This window comes from Haliotis asinina, chromosome 10, assembly GCF_037392515.1.
Source record: "Haliotis asinina isolate JCU_RB_2024 chromosome 10, JCU_Hal_asi_v2, whole genome shotgun sequence".
NCBI classification, from domain to species: domain Eukaryota; kingdom Metazoa; phylum Mollusca; class Gastropoda; order Lepetellida; family Haliotidae; genus Haliotis; species Haliotis asinina.
The window spans coordinates 54832611-54852457 of record NC_090289.1 but is presented as its reverse complement, the minus strand read 5'-3'; the positions used below and the strand labels follow the sequence as shown (position 1 = coordinate 54852457).

The window sequence follows — 19847 nt, the reverse complement described above, 5'->3', positions numbered from 1 at the left end:
TGGGCACAGAAACCAGTCAAAGCTTGACTGTTTCCACTGAATCGGCCTCCACGGAATCTGCTTCCCTTGCCACTGCATCTACAACTTCCTCTCAGGAGCCAACCACTCAAGAAACGACGAGGACTGACACGTCTTCAGTATCCACTGTTTCAACGACTGAGGAAAGCTTGACATCGGAAATGCTGACTGGAACATCCTCAGCAATGACAGAAAACACATCTACCATAACCAGTTCGTATACAACAGAGACACCAAGCCAGACATCTACGCTTTCCACTCTTTTCACAATGCCCACAAGTGCGAGGTCCACACCATCAAGAGAAGCTACAACACCTACTCCCACAATGACAACAGAGGTGTACTCTGGTACAACGCTGGGACAAACTTCCACAGCATCAGAGGGTAGCACTGAGTCAAGCCAGTCGGAAACAACATTCCATGTCACAAACACAGAATCTACCCTTTCTCAGCAATCCTCCTCCACAGCATCAGGCTCGGAGAGCACCACTGAAGCCACGACCTCTTCACGTTCAAGTACAGCCAGTCAAGCAGGCACCTCCCAGTCCACGGTCACCAAGCAAGCCCCATATAGCACACAAGGCTCAACAGAGGAATCGTCACCACAGACAGCCTCTACTCCCACAGTGGAAACGTCACCCACAGTCACTCCTGGCCCCTACCAAGAATCTATGTCCACTACGATGGAAGCCACCTCAACGTTGTCCACTACGGAATCTACGAAAGAAACGTTGGGCACAGAAACCAGTCAAAGCTTGACTGTTTCCACTGAATCGGCCTCCACGGAATCTGCTTCCCTTGCCACTGCATCTACAACTTCCTCTCAGGAGCCAACCACTCAAGAAACGACGAGGACTGACATGTCTTCAGTATCCACTGTTTCAACGACTGAGGAAAGCTTGACATCGGAAATGCTGACTGGAACATCCTCAGCAATGACAGAAAACACATCTACCATAACCAGTTCGTATACAACAGAGACACCAAGCCAGACATCTACGCTTTCCACTCTTTTCACAACGCCCACAAGTGCGAGGTCCACACCATCAAGAGAAGCTACAACACCTACTCCCACAATGACAACAGAGGTGTACTCTGTTACAACGCTGGGACAAACTTCCACAGCATCAGAGGGTAGCACTGAGTCAAGCCAGTCGGAAACAACATTCCATGTCACAAACACAGAATCTACCCTTTCTCAGCAATCCTCCTCCACAGCATCAGGCTCGGAGAGCACCACTGAAGCCACGATCTCTTCACGTTCAAGTACAGCCAGTCAAGCAGGCACCTCCCAGTCCACGGTCACCAAGCTAGCCCCATATAGCACACAAGGCTCAACAGAGGAATCGTCACCACAGACAGCCTCTACTCCCACAGTGGAAACGTCACCCACAGTCACTCCTGGCCCCTACCAAGAATCTATGTCCACTACGATGGAAGCCACCTCAACGTTGTCCACTACGGAATCTACGAAAGAAACGTTGGGCACAGAAACCAGTCAAAGCTTGACTGTTTCCACTGAATCGGCCTCCACGGAATCTGCTTCCCTTGCCACTGCATCTACAACTTCCTCTCAGGAGCCAACCACTCAAGAAACGACGAGGACTGACATGTCTTCAGTATCCACTGTTTCAACGACTGAGGAAAGCTTGACATCGGAAATGCTGACTGGAACATCCTCAGCAATGACAGAAAACACATCTACCATAACCAGTTCGTATACAACAGAGACACCAAGCCAGACATCTACGCTTTCCACTCTTTTCACAACGCCCACAAGTGCGAGGTCCACACCATCAAGAGAAGCTACAACACCTACTCCCACAATGACAACAGAGGTGTACTCTGGTACAACGCTGGGACAAACTTCCACAGCATCAGAGGGTAGCACTGAGTCAAGCCAGTCGGAAACAACATTCCATGTCACAAACACAGAATCTACCCTTTCTCAGCAATCCTCCTCCACAGCATCAGGCTCGGAGAGCACCACTGAAGCCACGATCTCTTCACTTTCAAGTACAGCCAGTCAAGCAGGCACCTCCCAGTCCACGGTCACCAAGCTAGCCCCATATAGCACACAAGGCTCAACAGAGGAATCGTCACCACAGACAGCCTCTACTCCCACAGTGGAAACGTCACCCACAGTCACTCCTGGCCCCTACCAAGAATCTATGTCCACTACGATGGAAGCCACCTCAACGTTGTCCACTACGGAATCTACGAAAGAAACGTTGGGCACAGAAACGAGTCAAAGCTTGACTGTTTCCACTGAATCGGCCTCCACGGAATCTGCTTCCCTTGCCACTGCATCTACAACTTCCTCTCAGGAGCCAACCACTCAAGAAACGACGAGGACTGACACGTCTTCAGTATCCACTGTTTCAACGACTGAGGAAAGCTTGACATCGGAAATGCTGACTGGAACATCCTCAGCAATGACAGAAAACACATCTACCATAACCAGTTCGTATACAACAGAGACACCAAGCCAGACATCTACGCTTTCCACTCTTTTCACAACGCCCACAAGTGCGAGGTCCACACCATCAAGAGAAGCTACAACACCTACTCCCACAATGACAACAGAGGTGTACTCTGGTACAACGCTGGGACAAACTTCCACAGCATCAGAGGGTAGCACTGAGTCAAGCCAGTCGGAAACAACATTCCATGTCACAAACACAGAATCTACCCTTTCTCAGCAATCCTCCTCCACAGCATCAGGCTCGGAGAGCACCACTGAAGCCACGATCTCTTCACGTTCAAGTACAGCCAGTCAAGCAGGCACCTCCCAGTCCACGGTCACCAAGCTAGCCCCATATAGCACACAAGGCTCAACAGAGGAATCGTCACCACAGACAGCCTCTACTCCCACAGTGGAAACGTCACCCACAGTCACTCCTGGCCCCTACCAAGAATCTATGTCCACTACGATGGAAGCCAACTCAACGTTGTCCACTACGGAATCTACGAAAGAAACGTTGGGCACAGAAACTAGTCAAAGCTTGACTGTTTCCACTGAATCGGCCTCCACGGAATCTGCTTCCCTTGCCACTGCATCTACAACTTCCTCTCAGGAGCCAACCACTCAAGAAACGACGAGGACTGACACGTCTTCAGTATCCACTGTTTCAACGACTGAGGAAAGCTTGACATCGGAAATGCTGACTGGAACATCCTCAGCAATGACAGAAAACACATCTACCATAACCAGTTCGTATACAACAGAGACACCAAGCCAGACATCTACGCTTTCCACTCTTTTCACAACGCCCACAAGTGCGAGGTCCACACCATCAAGAGAAGCTACAACACCTACTCCCACAATGACAACAGAGGTGTACTCTGGTACAACGCTGGGACAAACTTCCACAGCATCAGAGGGTAGCACTGAGTCAAGCCAGTCGGAAACAACATTCCATGTCACAAACACAGAATCTACCCTTTCTCAGCAATCCTCCTCCACAGCATCAGGCTCGGAGAGCACCACTGAAGCCACGATCTCTTCACGTTCAAGTACAGCCAGTCAAGCAGGCACCTCCCAGTCCACGGTCACCAAGCTAGCCCAATATAGCACACAAGGCTCAACAGAGGAATCGTCACCACAGACAGCCTCTACTCCCACAGTGGAAACGTCACCCACAGTCACTCCTGGCCCCTACCAAGAATCTATGTCCACTACGATGGAAGCCACCTCAACGTTGTCCACTACGGAATCTACGAAAGAAACGTTGGGCACAGAAACGAGTCAAAGCTTGACTGTTTCCACTGAATCGGCCTTCACGGAATCTGCTTCCCTTGCCACTGCATCTACAACTTCCTCTCAGGAGCCAACCACTCAAGAAACGACGAGGACTGACACGTCTTCAGTATCCACTGTTTCAACGACTGAGGAAAGCTTGACATCGGAAATGCTGACTGGAACATCCTCAGCAATGACAGAAAACACATCTACCATAACCAGTTCGTATACAACAGAGACACCAAGCCAGACATCTACGCTTTCCACTCTTTTCACAACGCCCACAAGTGCGAGGTCCACACCATCAAGAGAAGCTACAACACCTACTCCCACAATGACAACAGAGGTGTACTCTGGTACAACGCTGGGACAAACTTCCACAGCATCAGAGGGTAGCACTGAGTCAAGCCAGTCGGAAACAACATTCCATGTCACAAACACAGAATCTACCCTTTCTCAGCAATCCTCCTCCACAGCATCAGGCTCGGAGAGCACCACTGAAGCCACGATCTCTTCACGTTCAAGTACAGCCAGTCAAGCAGGCACCTCCCAGTCCACGGTCACCAAGCTAGCCCCATATAGCACACAAGGCTCAACAGAGGAATCGTCACCACAGACAGCCTCTACTCCCACAGTGGAAACGTCACCCACAGTCACTCCTGGCCCCTACCAAGAATCTATGTCCACTACGATGGAAGCCAACTCAACGTTGTCCACTACGGAATCTACGAAAGAAACGTTGGGCACAGAAACTAGTCAAAGCTTGACTGTTTCCACTGAATCGGCCTCCACGGAATCTGCTTCCCTTGCCACTGCATCTACAACTTCCTCTCAGGAGCCAACCACTCAAGAAACGACGAGGACTGACACGTCTTCAGTATCCACTGTTTCAACGACTGAGGAAAGCTTGACATCGGAAATGCTGACTGGAACATCCTCAGCAATGACAGAAAACACATCTACCATAACCAGTTCGTATACAACAGAGACACCAAGCCAGACATCTACGCTTTCCACTCTTTTCACAACGCCCACAAGTGCGAGGTCCACACCATCAAGAGAAGCTACAACACCTACTCCCACAATGACAACAGAGGTGTACTCTGGTACAACGCTGGGACAAACTTCCACAGCATCAGAGGGTAGCACTGAGTCAAGCCAGTCGGAAACAACATTCCATGTCACAAACACAGAATCTACCCTTTCTCAGCAATCCTCCTCCACAGCATCAGGCTCGGAGAGCACCACTGAAGCCACGATCTCTTCACGTTCAAGTACAGCCAGTCAAGCAGGCACCTCCCAGTCCACGGTCACCAAGCTAGCCCCATATAGCACACAAGGCTCAACAGAGGAATCGTCACCACAGACAGCCTCTACTCCCACAGTGGAAACGTCACCCACAGTCACTCCTGGCCCCTACCAAGAATCTATGTCCACTACGATGGAAGCCAACTCAACGTTGTCCACTACGGAATCTACGAAAGAAACGTTGGGCACAGAAACTAGTCAAAGCTTGACTGTTTCCACTGAATCGGCCTCCACGGAATCTGCTTCCCTTGCCACTGCATCTACAACTTCCTCTCAGGAGCCAACCACTCAAGAAACGACGAGGACTGACACGTCTTCAGTATCCACTGTTTCAACGACTGAGGAAAGCTTGACATCGGAAATGCTGACTGGAACATCCTCAGCAATGACAGAAAACACATCTACCATAACCAGTTCGTATACAACAGAGACACCAAGCCAGACATCTACGCTTTCCACTCTTTTCACAACGCCCACAAGTGCGAGGTCCACACCATCAAGAGAAGCTACAACACCTACTCCCACAATGACAACAGAGGTGTACTCTGGTACAACGCTGGGACAAACTTCCACAGCATCAGAGGGTAGCACTGAGTCAAGCCAGTCGGAAACAACATTCCATGTCACAAACACAGAATCTACCCTTTCTCAGCAATCCTCCTCCACAGCATCAGGCTCGGAGAGCACCACTGAAGCCACGATCTCTTCACGTTCAAGTACAGCCAGTCAAGCAGGCACCTCCCAGTCCACGGTCACCAAGCTAGCCCCATATAGCACACAAGGCTCAACAGAGGAATCGTCACCACAGACAGCCTCTACTCCCACAGTGGAAACGTCACCCACAGTCACTCCTGGCCCCTACCAAGAATCTATGTCCACTACGATGGAAGCCAACTCAACGTTGTCCACTACGGAATCTACGAAAGAAACGTTGGGCACAGAAACTAGTCAAAGCTTGACTGTTTCCACTGAATCGGCCTCCACGGAATCTGCTTCCCTTGCCACTGCATCTACAACTTCCTCTCAGGAGGCAACCACTCAAGAAACGACGAGGACTGACACGTCTTCAGTATCCACTGTTTCAACGACTGAGGAAAGCTTGACATCGGAAATGCTGACTGGAACATCCTCAGCAATGACAGAAAACACATCTACCATAACCAGTTCGTATACAACAGAGACACCAAGCCAGACATCTACGCTTTCCACTCTTTTCACAACGCCCACAAGTGCGAGGTCCACACCATCAAGAGAAGCTACAACACCTACTCCCACAATGACAACAGAGGTGTACTCTGGTACAACGCTGGGACAAACTTCCACAGCATCAGAGGGTAGCACTGAGTCAAGCCAGTCGGAAACAACATTCCATGTCACAAACACAGAATCTACCCTTTCTCAGCAATCCTCCTCCACAGCATCAGGCTCGGAGAGCACCACTAAAGCCACGATCTCTTCACTTTCAAGTACAGCCAGTCAAGCAGGCACCTCCCAGTCCACGGTCACCAAGCTAGCCCCATATAGCACACAAGGCTCAACAGAGGATTCGTCACCACAGACAGCCTCTACTCCCACAGTGGAAACGTCACCCACAGTCACTCCTGGCCCCTACCAAGAATCTATGTCCACTACGATGGAAGCCACCTCAACGTTGTCCACTATGGAATCTACGAAAGAAACGTTGGGCACAGAAACTAGTCAAAGCTTGACTGTTTCCACTGAATCGGCCTCCACGGAATCTGCTTCCCTTGCCACTGCATCTACAACTTCCTCTCAGGAGGCAACCACTCAAGAAACGACGAGGACTGACACGTCTTCAGTATCCACTGTTTCAACGACTGAGGAAAGCTTGACATCGGAAATGCTGACTGGAACATCCTCAGCAATGACAGAAAACACATCTACCATAACCAGTTCGTATACAACAGAGACACCAAGCCAGACATCTACGCTTTCCACTCTTTTCACAACGCCCACAAGTGCGAGGTCCACACCATCAAGAGAAGCTACAACACCTACTCCCACAATGACAACAGAGGTGTACTCTGGTACAACGCTGGGACAAACTTCCACAGCATCAGAGGGTAGCACTGAGTCAAGCCAGTCGGAAACAACATTCCATGTCACAAACACAGAATCTACCCTTTCTCAGCAATCCTCCTCCACAGCATCAGGCTCGGAGAGCACCACTGAAGCCACGATCTCTTCACTTTCAAGTACAGCCAGTCAAGCAGGCACCTCCCAGTCCACGGTCACCAAGCTAGCCCCATATAGCACACAAGGCTCAACAGAGGATTCGTCACCACAGACAGCCTCTACTCCCACAGTGGAAACGTCACCCACAGTCACTCCTGGCCCCTACCAAGAATCTATGTCCACTACGATGGAAGCCACCTCAACGTTGTCCACTATGGAATCTACGAAAGAAACGTTGGGCACAGAAACTAGTCAAAGCTTGACTGTTTCCACTGAATCGGCCTCCACGGAATCTGCTTCCCTTGCCACTGCATCTACAACTTCCTCTCAGGAGCCAACCACTCAAGAAACGACGAGGACTGACACGTCTTCAGTATCCACTGTTTCAACGACTGAGGAAAGCTTGACATCGGAAATGCTGACTGGAACATCCTCAGCAATGACAGAAAACACATCTACCATAACCAGTTCGTATACAACAGAGACACCAAGCCAGACATCTACGCTTTCCACTCTTTTCACAACGCCCACAAGTGCGAGGTCCACACCATCAAGAGAAGCTACAACACCTACTCCCACAATGACAACAGAGGTGTACTCTGGTACAACGCTGGGACAAACTTCCACAGCATCAGAGGGTAGCACTGAGTCAAGCCAGTCGGAAACAACATTCCATGTCACAAACACAGAATCTACCCTTTCTCAGCAATCCTCCTCCACAGCATCAGGCTCGGAGAGCACCACTGAAGCCACGATCTCTTCACGTTCAAGTACAGCCAGTCAAGCAGGCACCTCCCAGTCCACGGTCACCAAGCTAGCCCCATATAGCACACAAGGCTCAACAGAGGAATCGTCACCACAGACAGCCTCTACTCCCACAGTGGAAACGTCACCCACAGTCACTCCTGGCCCCTACCAAAAATCTATGTCCACTACGATGGAAGCCAACTCAACGTTGTCCACTACGGAATCTACGAAAGAAACGTTGGGCACAGAAACTAGTCAAAGCTTGACTGTTTCCACTGAATCGGCCTCCACGGAATCTGCTTCCCTTGCCACTGCATCTACAACTTCCTCTCAGGAGCCAACCACTCAAGAAACGACGAGGACTGACACGTCTTCAGTATCCACTGTTTCAACGACTGAGGAAAGCTTGACATCGGAAATGCTGACTGGAACATCCTCAGCAATGACAGAAAACACATCTACCATAACCAGTTCGTATACAACAGAGACACCAAGCCAGACATCTACGCTTTCCACTCTTTTCACAACGCCCACAAGTGCGAGGTCCACACCATCAAGAGAAGCTACAACACCTACTCCCACAATGACAACAGAGGTGTACTCTGGTACAACGCTGGGACAAACTTCCACAGCATCAGAGGGTAGCACTGAGTCAAGCCAGTCGGAAACAACATTCCATGTCACAAACACAGAATCTACCCTTTCTCAGCAATCCTCCTCCACAGCATCAGGCTCGGAGAGCACCACTGAAGCCACGATCTCTTCACGTTCAAGTACAGCCAGTCAAGCAGGCACCTCCCAGTCCACGGTCACCAAGCTAGCCCCATATAGCACACAAGGCTCAACAGAGGAATCGTCACCACAGACAGCCTCTACTCCCACTGTGGAAACGTCACCCACAGTCACTCCTAGCCCCTACCAAGAATCTATGTCCACTACGATGGAAGCCAACTCAACGTTGTCCACTACGGAATCTACGAAAGAAACGTTGGGCACAGAAACTAGTCAAAGCTTGACTGTTTCCACTGAATCGGCCTCCACGGAATCTGCTTCCCTTGCCACTGCATCTACAACTTCCTCTCAGGAGGCAACCACTCAAGAAACGACGAGGACTGACACGTCTTCAGTATCCACTGTTTCAACGACTGAGGAAAGCTTGACATCGGAAATGCTGACTGGAACATCCTCAGCAATGACAGAAAACACATCTACCATAACCAGTTCGTATACAACAGAGACACCAAGCCAGACATCTACGCTTTCCACTCTTTTCACAACGCCCACAAGTGCGAGGTCCACACCATCAAGAGAAGCTACAACACCTACTCCCACAATGACAACAGAGGTGTACTCTGGTACAACGCTGGGACAAACTTCCACAGCATCAGAGGGTAGCACTGAGTCAAGCCAGTCGGAAACAACATTCCATGTCACAAACACAGAATCTACCCTTTCTCAGCAATCCTCCTCCACAGCATCAGGCTCGGAGAGCACCACTGAAGCCACGATCTCTTCACGTTCAAGTACAGCCAGTCAAGCAGGCACCTCCAAGTCCACGGTCACCAAGCTAGCCCCATATAGCACACAAGGCTCAACAGAGGAATCGTCACCACAGACAGCCTCTACTCCCACAGTGGAAACGTCACCCACAGTCACTCCTGGCCCCTACCAAAAATCTATGTCCACTACGATGGAAGCCAACTCAACGTTGTCCACTACGGAATCTACGAAAGAAACGTTGGGCACAGAAACTAGTCAAAGCTTGACTGTTTCCACTGAATCGGCCTCCACGGAATCTGCTTCCCTTGCCACTGCATCTACAACTTCCTCTCAGGAGCCAACCACTCAAGAAACGACGAGGACTGACACGTCTTCAGTATCCACTGTTTCAACGACTGAGGAAAGCTTGACATCGGAAATGCTGACTGGAACATCCTCAGCAATGACAGAAAACACATCTACCATAACCAGTTCGTATACAACAGAGACACCAAGCCAGACATCTACGCTTTCCACTCTTTTCACAACGCCCACAAGTGCGAGGTCCACACCATCAAGAGAAGCTACAACACCTACTCCCACAATGACAACAGAGGTGTACTCTGGTACAACGCTGGGACAAACTTCCACAGCATCAGAGGGTAGCACTGAGTCAAGCCAGTCGGAAACAACATTCCATGTCACAAACACAGAATCTACCCTTTCTCAGCAATCCTCCTCCACAGCATCAGGCTCGGAGAGCACCACTGAAGCCACGATCTCTTCACGTTCAAGTACAGCCAGTCAAGCAGGCACCTCCCAGTCCACGGTCACCAAGCTAGCCCCATATAGCACACAAGGCTCAACAGAGGAATCGTCACCACAGACAGCCTCTACTCCCACAGTGGAAACGTCACCCACAGTCACTCCTGGCCCCTACCAAAAATCTATGTCCACTACGATGGAAGCCAACTCAACGTTGTCCACTACGGAATCTACGAAAGAAACGTTGGGCACAGAAACTAGTCAAAGCTTGACTGTTTCCACTGAATCGGCCTCCACGGAATCTGCTTCCCTTGCCACTGCATCTACAACTTCCTCTCAGGAGCCAACCACTCAAGAAACGACGAGGACTGACACGTCTTCAGTATCCACTGTTTCAACGACTGAGGAAAGCTTGACATCGGAAATGCTGACTGGAACATCCTCAGCAATGACAGAAAACACATCTACCATAACCAGTTCGTATACAACAGAGACACCAAGCCAGACATCTACGCTTTCCACTCTTTTCACAACGCCCACAAGTGCGAGGTCCACACCATCAAGAGAAGCTACAACACCTACTCCCACAATGACAACAGAGGTGTACTCTGGTACAACGCTGGGACAAACTTCCACAGCATCAGAGGGTAGCACTGAGTCAAGCCAGTCGGAAACAACATTCCATGTCACAAACACAGAATCTACCCTTTCTCAGCAATCTTCCTCCACAGCATCAGGCTCGGAGAGCACCACTGAAGCCACGACCTCTTCACGTTCAAGTACAGCCAGTCAAGCAGGCACCTCCCAGTCCACGGTCACCAAGCAAGCCCCATATAGCACACAAGGCTCAACAGAGGAATCATCACCACAGACAGCCTCTACTCCCACAGTGGAAACGTCACCCACAGTCACTCCTGGCCCCTACCAAGAATCTATGTCCACTACGATGGAAGCCACCTCCACGTTGTCCACTACGGAATCTACGAAAGAAACGTTGGGCACAGAAACCAGTCAAAGCTTGACTGTTTCCACTGAATCGGCCTCCACGGAATCTGCTTCCCTTGCCACTGCATCTACAACTTCCTCTCAGGAGCCAACCACTCAAGAAACGACGAGGACTGACACGTCTTCAGTATCCACTGTTTCAACGACTGAGGAAATCTTGACATCGGAAATGCTGACTGGAACATCCTCAGCAATGACAGAAAACACATCTACCATAACCAGTTCGTATACAACAGAGACACCAAGCCAGACATCTACGCTTTCCACTCTTTTCACAACGCCCACAAGTGCGAGGTCCACACCATCAAGAGAAGCTACAACACCTACTCCCACAATGACAACAGAGGTGTACTCTGGTACAACGCTGGGACAAACTTCCACAGCATCAGAGGGTAGCACTGAGTCAAGCCAGTCGGAAACAACATTCCATGTCACAAACACAGAATCTACCCTTTCTCAGCAATCCTCCTCCACAGCATCAGGCTCGGAGAGCACCACTGAAGCCACGACCTCTTCACGTTCAAGTACAGCCAGTCAAGCAGGCACCTCCCAGTCCACGGTCACCAAGCAAGCCCCATATAGCACACAAGGCTCAACAGAGGAATCATCACCACAGACAGCCTCTACTCCCACAGTGGAAACGTCACCCACAGTCACTCCTGGCCCCTACCAAGAATCTATGTCCACTACGATGGAAGCCACCTCAACGTTGTCCACTACGGAATCTACGAAAGAAACGTTGGGCACAGAAACCAGTCAAAGCTTGACTGTTTCCACTGAATCGGCCTCCACGGAATCTGCTTCCCTTGCCACTGCATCTACAACTTCCTCTCAGGAGCCAACCACTCAAGAAACGACGAGGACTGACACGTCTTCAGTATCCACTGTTTCAACGACTGAGGAAAGCTTGACATCGGAAATGCTGACTGGAACATCCTCAGCAATGACAGAAAACACATCTACCATAACCAGTTCGTATACAACAGAGACACCAAGCCAGACATCTACGCTTTCCACTCTTTTCACAACGCCCACAAGTGCGAGGTCCACACCATCAAGAGAAGCTACAACACCTACTCCCACAATGACAACAGAGGTGTACTCTGGTACAACGCTGGGACAAACTTCCACAGCATCAGAGGGTAGCACTGAGTCAAGCCAGTCGGAAACAACATTCCATGTCACAAACACAGAATCTACCCTTTCTCAGCAATCCTCCTCCACAGCATCAGGCTCGGAGAGCACCACTGAAGCCACGACCTCTTCACGTTCAAGTACAGCCAGTCAAGCAGGCACCTCCCAGTCCACGGTCACCAAGCAAGCCCCATATAGCACACAAGGCTCAACAGAGGAATCATCACCACAGACAGCCTCTACTCCCACAGTGGAAACGTCACCCACAGTCACTCCTGGCCCCTACCAAGAATCTATGTCCGCTACGATGGAAGCCACCTCCACGTTGTCCACTACGGAATCTACGAAAGAAACGTTGGGCACAGAAACCAGTCAAAGCTTGACTGTTTCCACTGAATCGGCCTCCACGGAATCTGCTTCCCTTGCCACTGCATCTACAACTTCCTCTCAGGAGCCAACCACTCAAGAAACGACGAGGACTGACACGTCTTCAGTATCCACTGTTTCAACGACTGAGGAAAGCTTGACATCGGAAATGCTGACTGGAACATCCTCAGCAATGACAGAAAACACATCTACCATAACCAGTTCGTATACAACAGAGACACCAAGCCAGACATCTACGCTTTCCACTCTTTTCACAACGCCCACAAGTGCGAGGTCCACACCATCAAGAGAAGCTACAACACCTACTCCCACAATGACAACAGAGGTGTACTCTGGTACAACGCTGGGACAAACTTCCACAGCATCAGAGGGTAGCACTGAGTCAAGCCAGTCGGAAACAACATTCCATGTCACAAACACAGAATCTACCCTTTCTCAGCAATCTTCCTCCACAGCATCAGGCTCGGAGAGCACCACTGAAGCCACGACCTCTTCACGTTCAAGTACAGCCAGTCAAGCAGGCACCTCCCAGTCCACGGTCACCAAGCAAGCCCCATATAGCACACAAGGCTCAACAGAGGAATCATCACCACAGACAGCCTCTACTCCCACAGTGGAAACGTCACCCACAGTCACTCCTGGCCCCTACCAAGAATCTATGTCCACTACGATGGAAGCCAACTCAACGTTGTCCACTACGGAATCTACGAAAGAAACGTTGGGCACAGAAACCAGTCAAAGCTTGACTGTTTCCACTGAATCGGCCTCCACGGAATCTGCTTCCCTTGCCACTGCATCTACAACTTCCTCTCAGGAGCCAACCACTCAAGAAACGACGAGGACTGACACGTCTTCAGTATCCACTGTTTCAACGACTGAGGAAATCTTGACATCGGAAATGCTGACTGGAACATCCTCAGCAATGACAGAAAACACATCTACCATAACCAGTTCGTATACAACAGAGACACCAAGCCAGACATCTACGCTTTCCACTCTTTTCACAACGCCCACAAGTGCGAGGTCCACACCATCAAGAGAAGCTACAACACCTACTCCCACAATGACAACAGAGGTGTACTCTGGTACAACGCTGGGACAAACTTCCACAGCATCAGAGGGTAGCACTGAGTCAAGCCAGTCGGAAACAACATTCCATGTCACAAACACAGAATCTACCCTTTCTCAGCAATCCTCCTCCACAGCATCAGGCTCGGAGAGCACCACTGAAGCCACGACCTCTTCACGTTCAAGTACAGCCAGTCAAGCAGGCACCTCCCAGTCCACGGTCACCAAGCAAGCCCCATATAGCACACAAGGCTCAACAGAGGAATCATCACCACAGACAGCCTCTACTCCCACAGTGGAAACGTCACCCACAGTCACTCCTGGCCCCTACCAAGAATCTATGTCCGCTACGATGGAAGCCACCTCCACGTTGTCCACTACGGAATCTACGAAAGAAACGTTGGGCACAGAAACCAGTCAAAGCTTGACTGTTTCCACTGAATCGGCCTCCACGGAATCTGCTTCCCTTGCCACTGCATCTACAACTTCCTCTCAGGAGCCAACCACTCAAGAAACGACGAGGACTGACACGTCTTCAGTATCCACTGTTTCAACGACTGAGGAAAGCTTGACATCGGAAATGCTGACTGGAACATCCTCAGCAATGACAGAAAACACATCTACCATAACCAGTTCGTATACAACAGAGACACCAAGCCAGACATCTACGCTTTCCACTCTTTTCACAACGCCCACAAGTGCGAGGTCCACACCATCAAGAGAAGCTACAACACCTACTCCCACAATGACAACAGAGGTGTACTCTGGTACAACGCTGGGACAAACTTCCACAGCATCAGAGGGTAGCACTGAGTCAAGCCAGTCGGAAACAACATTCCATGTCACAAACACAGAATCTACCCTTTCTCAGCAATCTTCCTCCACAGCATCAGGCTCGGAGAGCACCACTGAAGCCACGACCTCTTCACGTTCAAGTACAGCCAGTCAAGCAGGCACCTCCCAGTCCACGGTCACCAAGCAAGCCCCATATAGCACACAAGGCTCAACAGAGGAATCATCACCACAGACAGCCTCTACTCCCACAGTGGAAACGTCACCCACAGTCACTCCTGGCCCCTACCAAGAATCTATGTCCACTACGATGGAAGCCAACTCAACGTTGTCCACTACGGAATCTACGAAAGAAACGTTGGGCACAGAAACCAGTCAAAGCTTGACTGTTTCCACTGAATCGGCCTCCACGGAATCTGCTTCCCTTGCCACTGCATCTACAACTTCCTCTCAGGAGCCAACCACTCAAGAAACGACGAGGACTGACACGTCTTCAGTATCCACTGTTTCAACGACTGAGGAAATCTTGACATCGGAAATGCTGACTGGAACATCCTCAGCAATGACAGAAAACACATCTACCATAACCAGTTCGTATACAACAGAGACACCAAGCCAGACATCTACGCTTTCCACTCTTTTCACAACGCCCACAAGTGCGAGGTCCACACCATCAAGAGAAGCTACAACACCTACTCCCACAATGACAACAGAGGTGTACTCTGGTACAACGCTGGGACAAACTTCCACAGCATCAGAGGGTAGCACTGAGTCAAGCCAGTCGGAAACAACATTCCATGTCACAAACACAGAATCTACCCTTTCTCAGCAATCCTCCTCCACAGCATCAGGCTCGGAGAGCACCACTGAAGCCACGACCTCTTCACGTTCAAGTACAGCCAGTCAAGCAGGCACCTCCCAGTCCACGGTCACCAAGCAAGCCCCATATAGCACACAAGGCTCAACAGAGGAATCATCACCACAGACAGCCTCTACTCCCACAGTGGAAACGTCACCCACAGTCACTCCTGGCCCCTACCAAGAATCTATGTCCACTACGATGGAAGCCACCTCAACGTTGTTCACTACGGAATCTACGAAAGAAACGTTGGGCACAGAAACCAGTCAAAGCTTGACTGTTTCCACTGAATCGGCCTCCACGGAATCTGCTTCCCTTGCCACTGCATCTACAACTTCCTCTCAGGAGCCAACCACTCAAGAAACGACGAGGACTGACACGTCTTCAGTATCCACTGTTTCAACGACTGAGGAAAGCTTGACATCGGAAATGCTGACTGGAACATCCTCAGCAATGACAGAAAACACATCTACCATAACCAGTTCGTATACAACAGAGACACCAAGCCAGACATCTACGCTTTCCACTCTTTTCACAACGCCCACAAGTGCGAGGTCCACACCATCAAGAGAAGCTACAACACCTACTCCCACAATGACAACAGAGGTGTACTCTGGTACAACGCTGGGACAAACTTCCACAGCATCAGAGGGTAGCACTGAGTCAAGCAAGTCGGAAACAACATTCCATGTCACAAACACAGAATCTACCCTTTCTCAGCAATCCTCCTCCACAGCATCAGGCTCGGAGAGCACCACTGAAGCCACGACCTCTTCACGTTCAAGTACAGCCAGTCAAGCAGGCACCTCCCAGTCCACGGTCACCAAGCAAGCCCCATATAGCACACAAGGCTCAACAGAGGAATCGTCACCACAGACAGCCTCTACTCCCACAATGGAAACGTCACCCACAGTCACTCCTGGCCCCTACCAAGAATCTATGTCCACTACGATGGAAGCCACCTCAACGTTGTCCACTACGGAATCTACGAAAGAAACGTTGGGCACAGAAACCAGTCAAAGCTTGACTGTTTCCACTGAATCGGCCTCCACGGAATCTGCTTCCCTTGCCACTGCATCTACAACTTCCTCTCAGGAGCCAACCACTCAAGAAACGACGAGGACTGACACGTCTTCAGTATCCACTGTTTCAACAACTGAGGAAAGCTTGACATCGGAAATGCTGACTGGAACATCCTCAGCAATGACAGAAAACACATCTACCATAACCAGTTCGTATACAACAGAGACACCAAGCCAGACATCTACGCTTTCCACTCTTTTCACAACGCCCACAAGTGCGAGGTCCACACCATCAAGAGAAGCTACAACACCTACTCCCACAATGACAACAGAGGTGTACTCTGGTACAACGCTGGGACAAACTTCCACAGCATCAGAGGGTAGCACTGAGTCAAGCCAGTCGGAAACAACATTCCATGTCACAAACACAGAATCTACCCTTTCTCAGCAATCCTCCTCCACAGCATCAGGCTCGGAGAGCACCACTGAAGCCACGACCTCTTCACGTTCAAGTACAGCCAGTCAAGCAGGCACCTCCCAGTCCACGGTCACCAAGCAAGCCCCATATAGCACACAAGGCTCAACAGAGGAATCGTCACCACAGACAGCCTCTACTCCCACAGTGGAAACGTCACCCACAGTCACTCCTGGCCCCTACCAAGAATCTATGTCCACTACGATGGAAGCCACCTCGACGTTGTCCACTACGGAATCTACGAAAGAAACGTTGGGCACAGAAACCAGTCAAAGCTTGACTGTTTCCACTGAATCGGCCTCCACGGAATCTGCTTCCCTTGCCACTGCATCTACAACTTCCTCTCAGGAGCCAACCACTCAAGAAACGACGAGGACTGACACGTCTTCAGTATCCACTGTTTCAACGACTGAGGAAAGCTTGACATCGGAAATGCTGACTGGAACATCCTCAGCAATGACAGAAAACACATCTACCATAACCAGTTCGTATACAACAGAGACACCAAGCCAGACATCTACGCTTTCCACTCTTTTCACAACGCCCACAAGTGCGAGGTCCACACCATCAAGAGAAGCTACAACACCTACTCCCACAATGACAACAGAGGTGTACTCTGGTACAACGCTGGGACAAACTTCCACAGCATCAGAGGGTAGCACTGAGTCAAGCCAGTCGGAAACAACATTCCATGTCACAAACACAGAATCTACCCTTTCTCAGCAATCCTCCTCCACAGCATCAGGCTCGGAGAGCACCACTGAAGCCACGACCTCTTCACGTTCAAGTACAGCCAGTCAAGCAGGCACCTCCCAGTCCACGGTCACCAAGCAAGCCCCATATAGCACACAAGGCTCAACACAGGAATCACCACCACAGACAGCCTCTACTCCCACAGTGGAAACGTCACCCACAGTCACTCCTGGCCCCTACCAAGAATCTATGTCCACTACAATGGAAGCCACCTCAACGTTGTCCACTACGGAATCTACGAAAGAAACATTGAGCACAGAAACCAGTCAAAGCTTGACTGTTTCCACTGAATCGGCCTCCACGGAATCTGCTTCCCTTGCCACTGCATCTACAACTTCCTCTCAGGAGCCAACCACTCAAGAAACGACGAGGACTGACACGTCTTCAGTATCCACTGTTTCAACGACTGAGGAAAGCTTGACATCGGAAATGCTGACTGGAACATCCTCAGCAATGACAGAAAACACATCTACCATAACCAGTTCGTATACAACAGAGACACCAAGCCAGACATCTACGCTTTCCACTCTTTTCACAACGCCCACAAGTGCGAGGTCCACACCATCAAGAGAAGCTACAACACCTACTCCCACAATGACAACAGAGGTGTACTCTGGTACAACGCTGGGACAAACTTCCACAGCATCAGAGGGTAGCACTGAGCCAAGCCAGTCGGAAACAACATTCCATGTCACAAACACAGAATCTACCCTTTCTCAGCAATCCTCCTCCACAGCATCAGGCTCGGAGAGCACCACTGAAGCCACGACCTCTTCACGTTCAAGTACAGCCAGTCAAGCAGGCACCTCCCAGTCCACGGTCACCAAGCAAGCCCCATATAGCACACAAGGCTCAACAGAGGAATCATCACCACAGACAGCCTCTACTCCCACAGTGGAAACGTCACCCACAGTCACTCCTGGCCCCTACCAAGAATCTATGTCCACTACGATGGAAGCCACCTCCACGTTGTCCACTACGGAATCTACGAAAGAAACGTTGGGCACAGAAACCAGTCAAAGCTTGACTGTTTCCACTGAATCGGCCTCCACGGAATCTGCTTCCCTTGCCACTGCATCTACAACTTCCTCTCAGGAGCCAACCACTCAAGAAACGACGAGGACTGACACGTCTTCAGTATCCACTGTTTCAACGACTGAGGAAAGCTTGACATCGGAAATGCTGACTGGAACATCCTCAGCAATGACAGAAAACACATCTACCATAACCAGTTCGTATACAACAGAGACACCAAGCCAGACATCTACGCTTTCCACTCTTTTCACAACGCCCACAAGTGCGAGGTCCACACCATCAAGAGAAGCTACAACACCTACTCCCACAATGACAACAGAGGTGTACTCTGGTACAACGCTGGGACAAACTTCCACAGCATCAGAGGGTAGCACTGAGTCAAGCCAGTCGGAAACAACATTCCATGTCACAAACACAGAATCTACCCTTTCTCAGCAATCCTCCTCCACAGCATCAGGCTCGGAGAGCACCACTGAAGCCACGACCTCTTCACGTTCAAGTACAGCTAGTCAAGCAGGCACCTCCCAGTCCACGGTCACCAAGCAAACCCCATATAGCACACAAGGCTCAACAGAGGAATCGTCACCACAGACAGCCTCTACTCCCACAGTGGAAACGTCACCCACAGTCACTCCTGGCCCCTACCAAGAATCTATGTCCACTACGATGGAAGCCACCTCAACGTTGTCCACTACGGAATCTACGAAAGAAACGTTGGGCACAGAAACCAGTCAAAGCTTGACTGTTTCCACTGAATCGGCCTCCACGGAATCTGCTTCCCTTGCCACTGCATCTACAACTTCCTCTCAGGAGCCAACCACTCAAGAAACGACGAGGACTGACACGTCTTCAGTATCCACTGTTTCAACGACTGAGGAAAGCTTGACATCGGAAATGCTGACTGGAACATCCTCAGCAATGACAGAAAACACATCTACCATAACCAGTTCGTATACAACAGAGACACCAAGCCAGACATCTACGCTTTCCACTCTTTTCACAACGCCCACAAGTGCGAGGTCCACACCATCAAGAGAAGCTACAACACCTACTCCCACAATG

At 50.3% G+C, this 19847-nt stretch overlaps 3 protein-coding genes across 3 annotated transcripts in view; all 3 read left to right on the top strand.

The window, feature by feature from the left end:
* Positions 1–406, top strand: part of LOC137298785 (pneumococcal serine-rich repeat protein-like) — a 41267-nt gene extending 40861 nt beyond the window's left edge. Inside the window, exon 14 of the mRNA XM_067831061.1 lies at positions 247–406. Coding sequence (XP_067687162.1) covers positions 247–406 — 160 coding nt within the window. The remainder of the gene's footprint in view (positions 1–246) is intronic.
* A 688-nt stretch (positions 407–1094) lies between these two features.
* LOC137298784 (mucin-22-like) lies at positions 1095–8082 on the top strand. Its single transcript, XM_067831060.1, has 8 exons — positions 1095–1637; positions 2721–3137; positions 4221–4637; positions 4971–5387; positions 5721–6137; positions 6471–6887; positions 7221–7637; positions 7894–8082. The coding sequence occupies exons 1-8, from the start codon at positions 1095–1097 to the stop codon at positions 8080–8082; spliced, it is 3234 nt and encodes a 1077-aa protein (XP_067687161.1).
* A 119-nt stretch (positions 8083–8201) lies between these two features.
* Positions 8202–19527, top strand: LOC137298783 (mucin-22-like). Its single transcript, XM_067831059.1, has 13 exons — positions 8202–8387; positions 8721–9137; positions 9471–9887; positions 10221–10637; positions 10971–11387; positions 12471–12887; positions 13221–13637; positions 13971–14525; positions 14721–15137; positions 15471–16731; positions 16894–17481; positions 17644–18887; positions 19144–19527. Exons 1-13 carry the CDS (start codon positions 8202–8204, stop codon positions 19525–19527), a joined length of 7137 nt encoding a protein of 2378 aa, XP_067687160.1.
* The last annotated feature ends 320 nt before the right edge of the window (positions 19528–19847 follow it).

Excerpts from the sequence above, each read along its gene's own strand:
- LOC137298784 (XM_067831060.1), top strand. The coding sequence starts at position 1,095 with ATGACAACAGAGGTGTACTCTGTTACAACGCTGGGACAAACTTCCACA. Across the intron at positions 6,138-6,470 it reads CGAGGACTGACACGTCTTCA|CAATCCTCCTCCACAGCATC; the intron begins GTATCCACTGTT and ends ACCCTTTCTCAG. Across the intron at positions 7,638-7,893 it reads CGAGGACTGACACGTCTTCA|CATCAGAGGGTAGCACTGAG; the intron begins GTATCCACTGTT and ends AAACTTCCACAG.
- LOC137298783 (XM_067831059.1), top strand. The coding sequence starts at position 8,202 with ATGGAAGCCAACTCAACGTTGTCCACTACGGAATCTACGAAAGAAACG. Across the intron at positions 8,388-8,720 it reads CGAGGACTGACACGTCTTCA|CAATCCTCCTCCACAGCATC; the intron begins GTATCCACTGTT and ends ACCCTTTCTCAG. Across the intron at positions 15,138-15,470 it reads CGAGGACTGACACGTCTTCA|CAATCCTCCTCCACAGCATC; the intron begins GTATCCACTGTT and ends ACCCTTTCTCAG.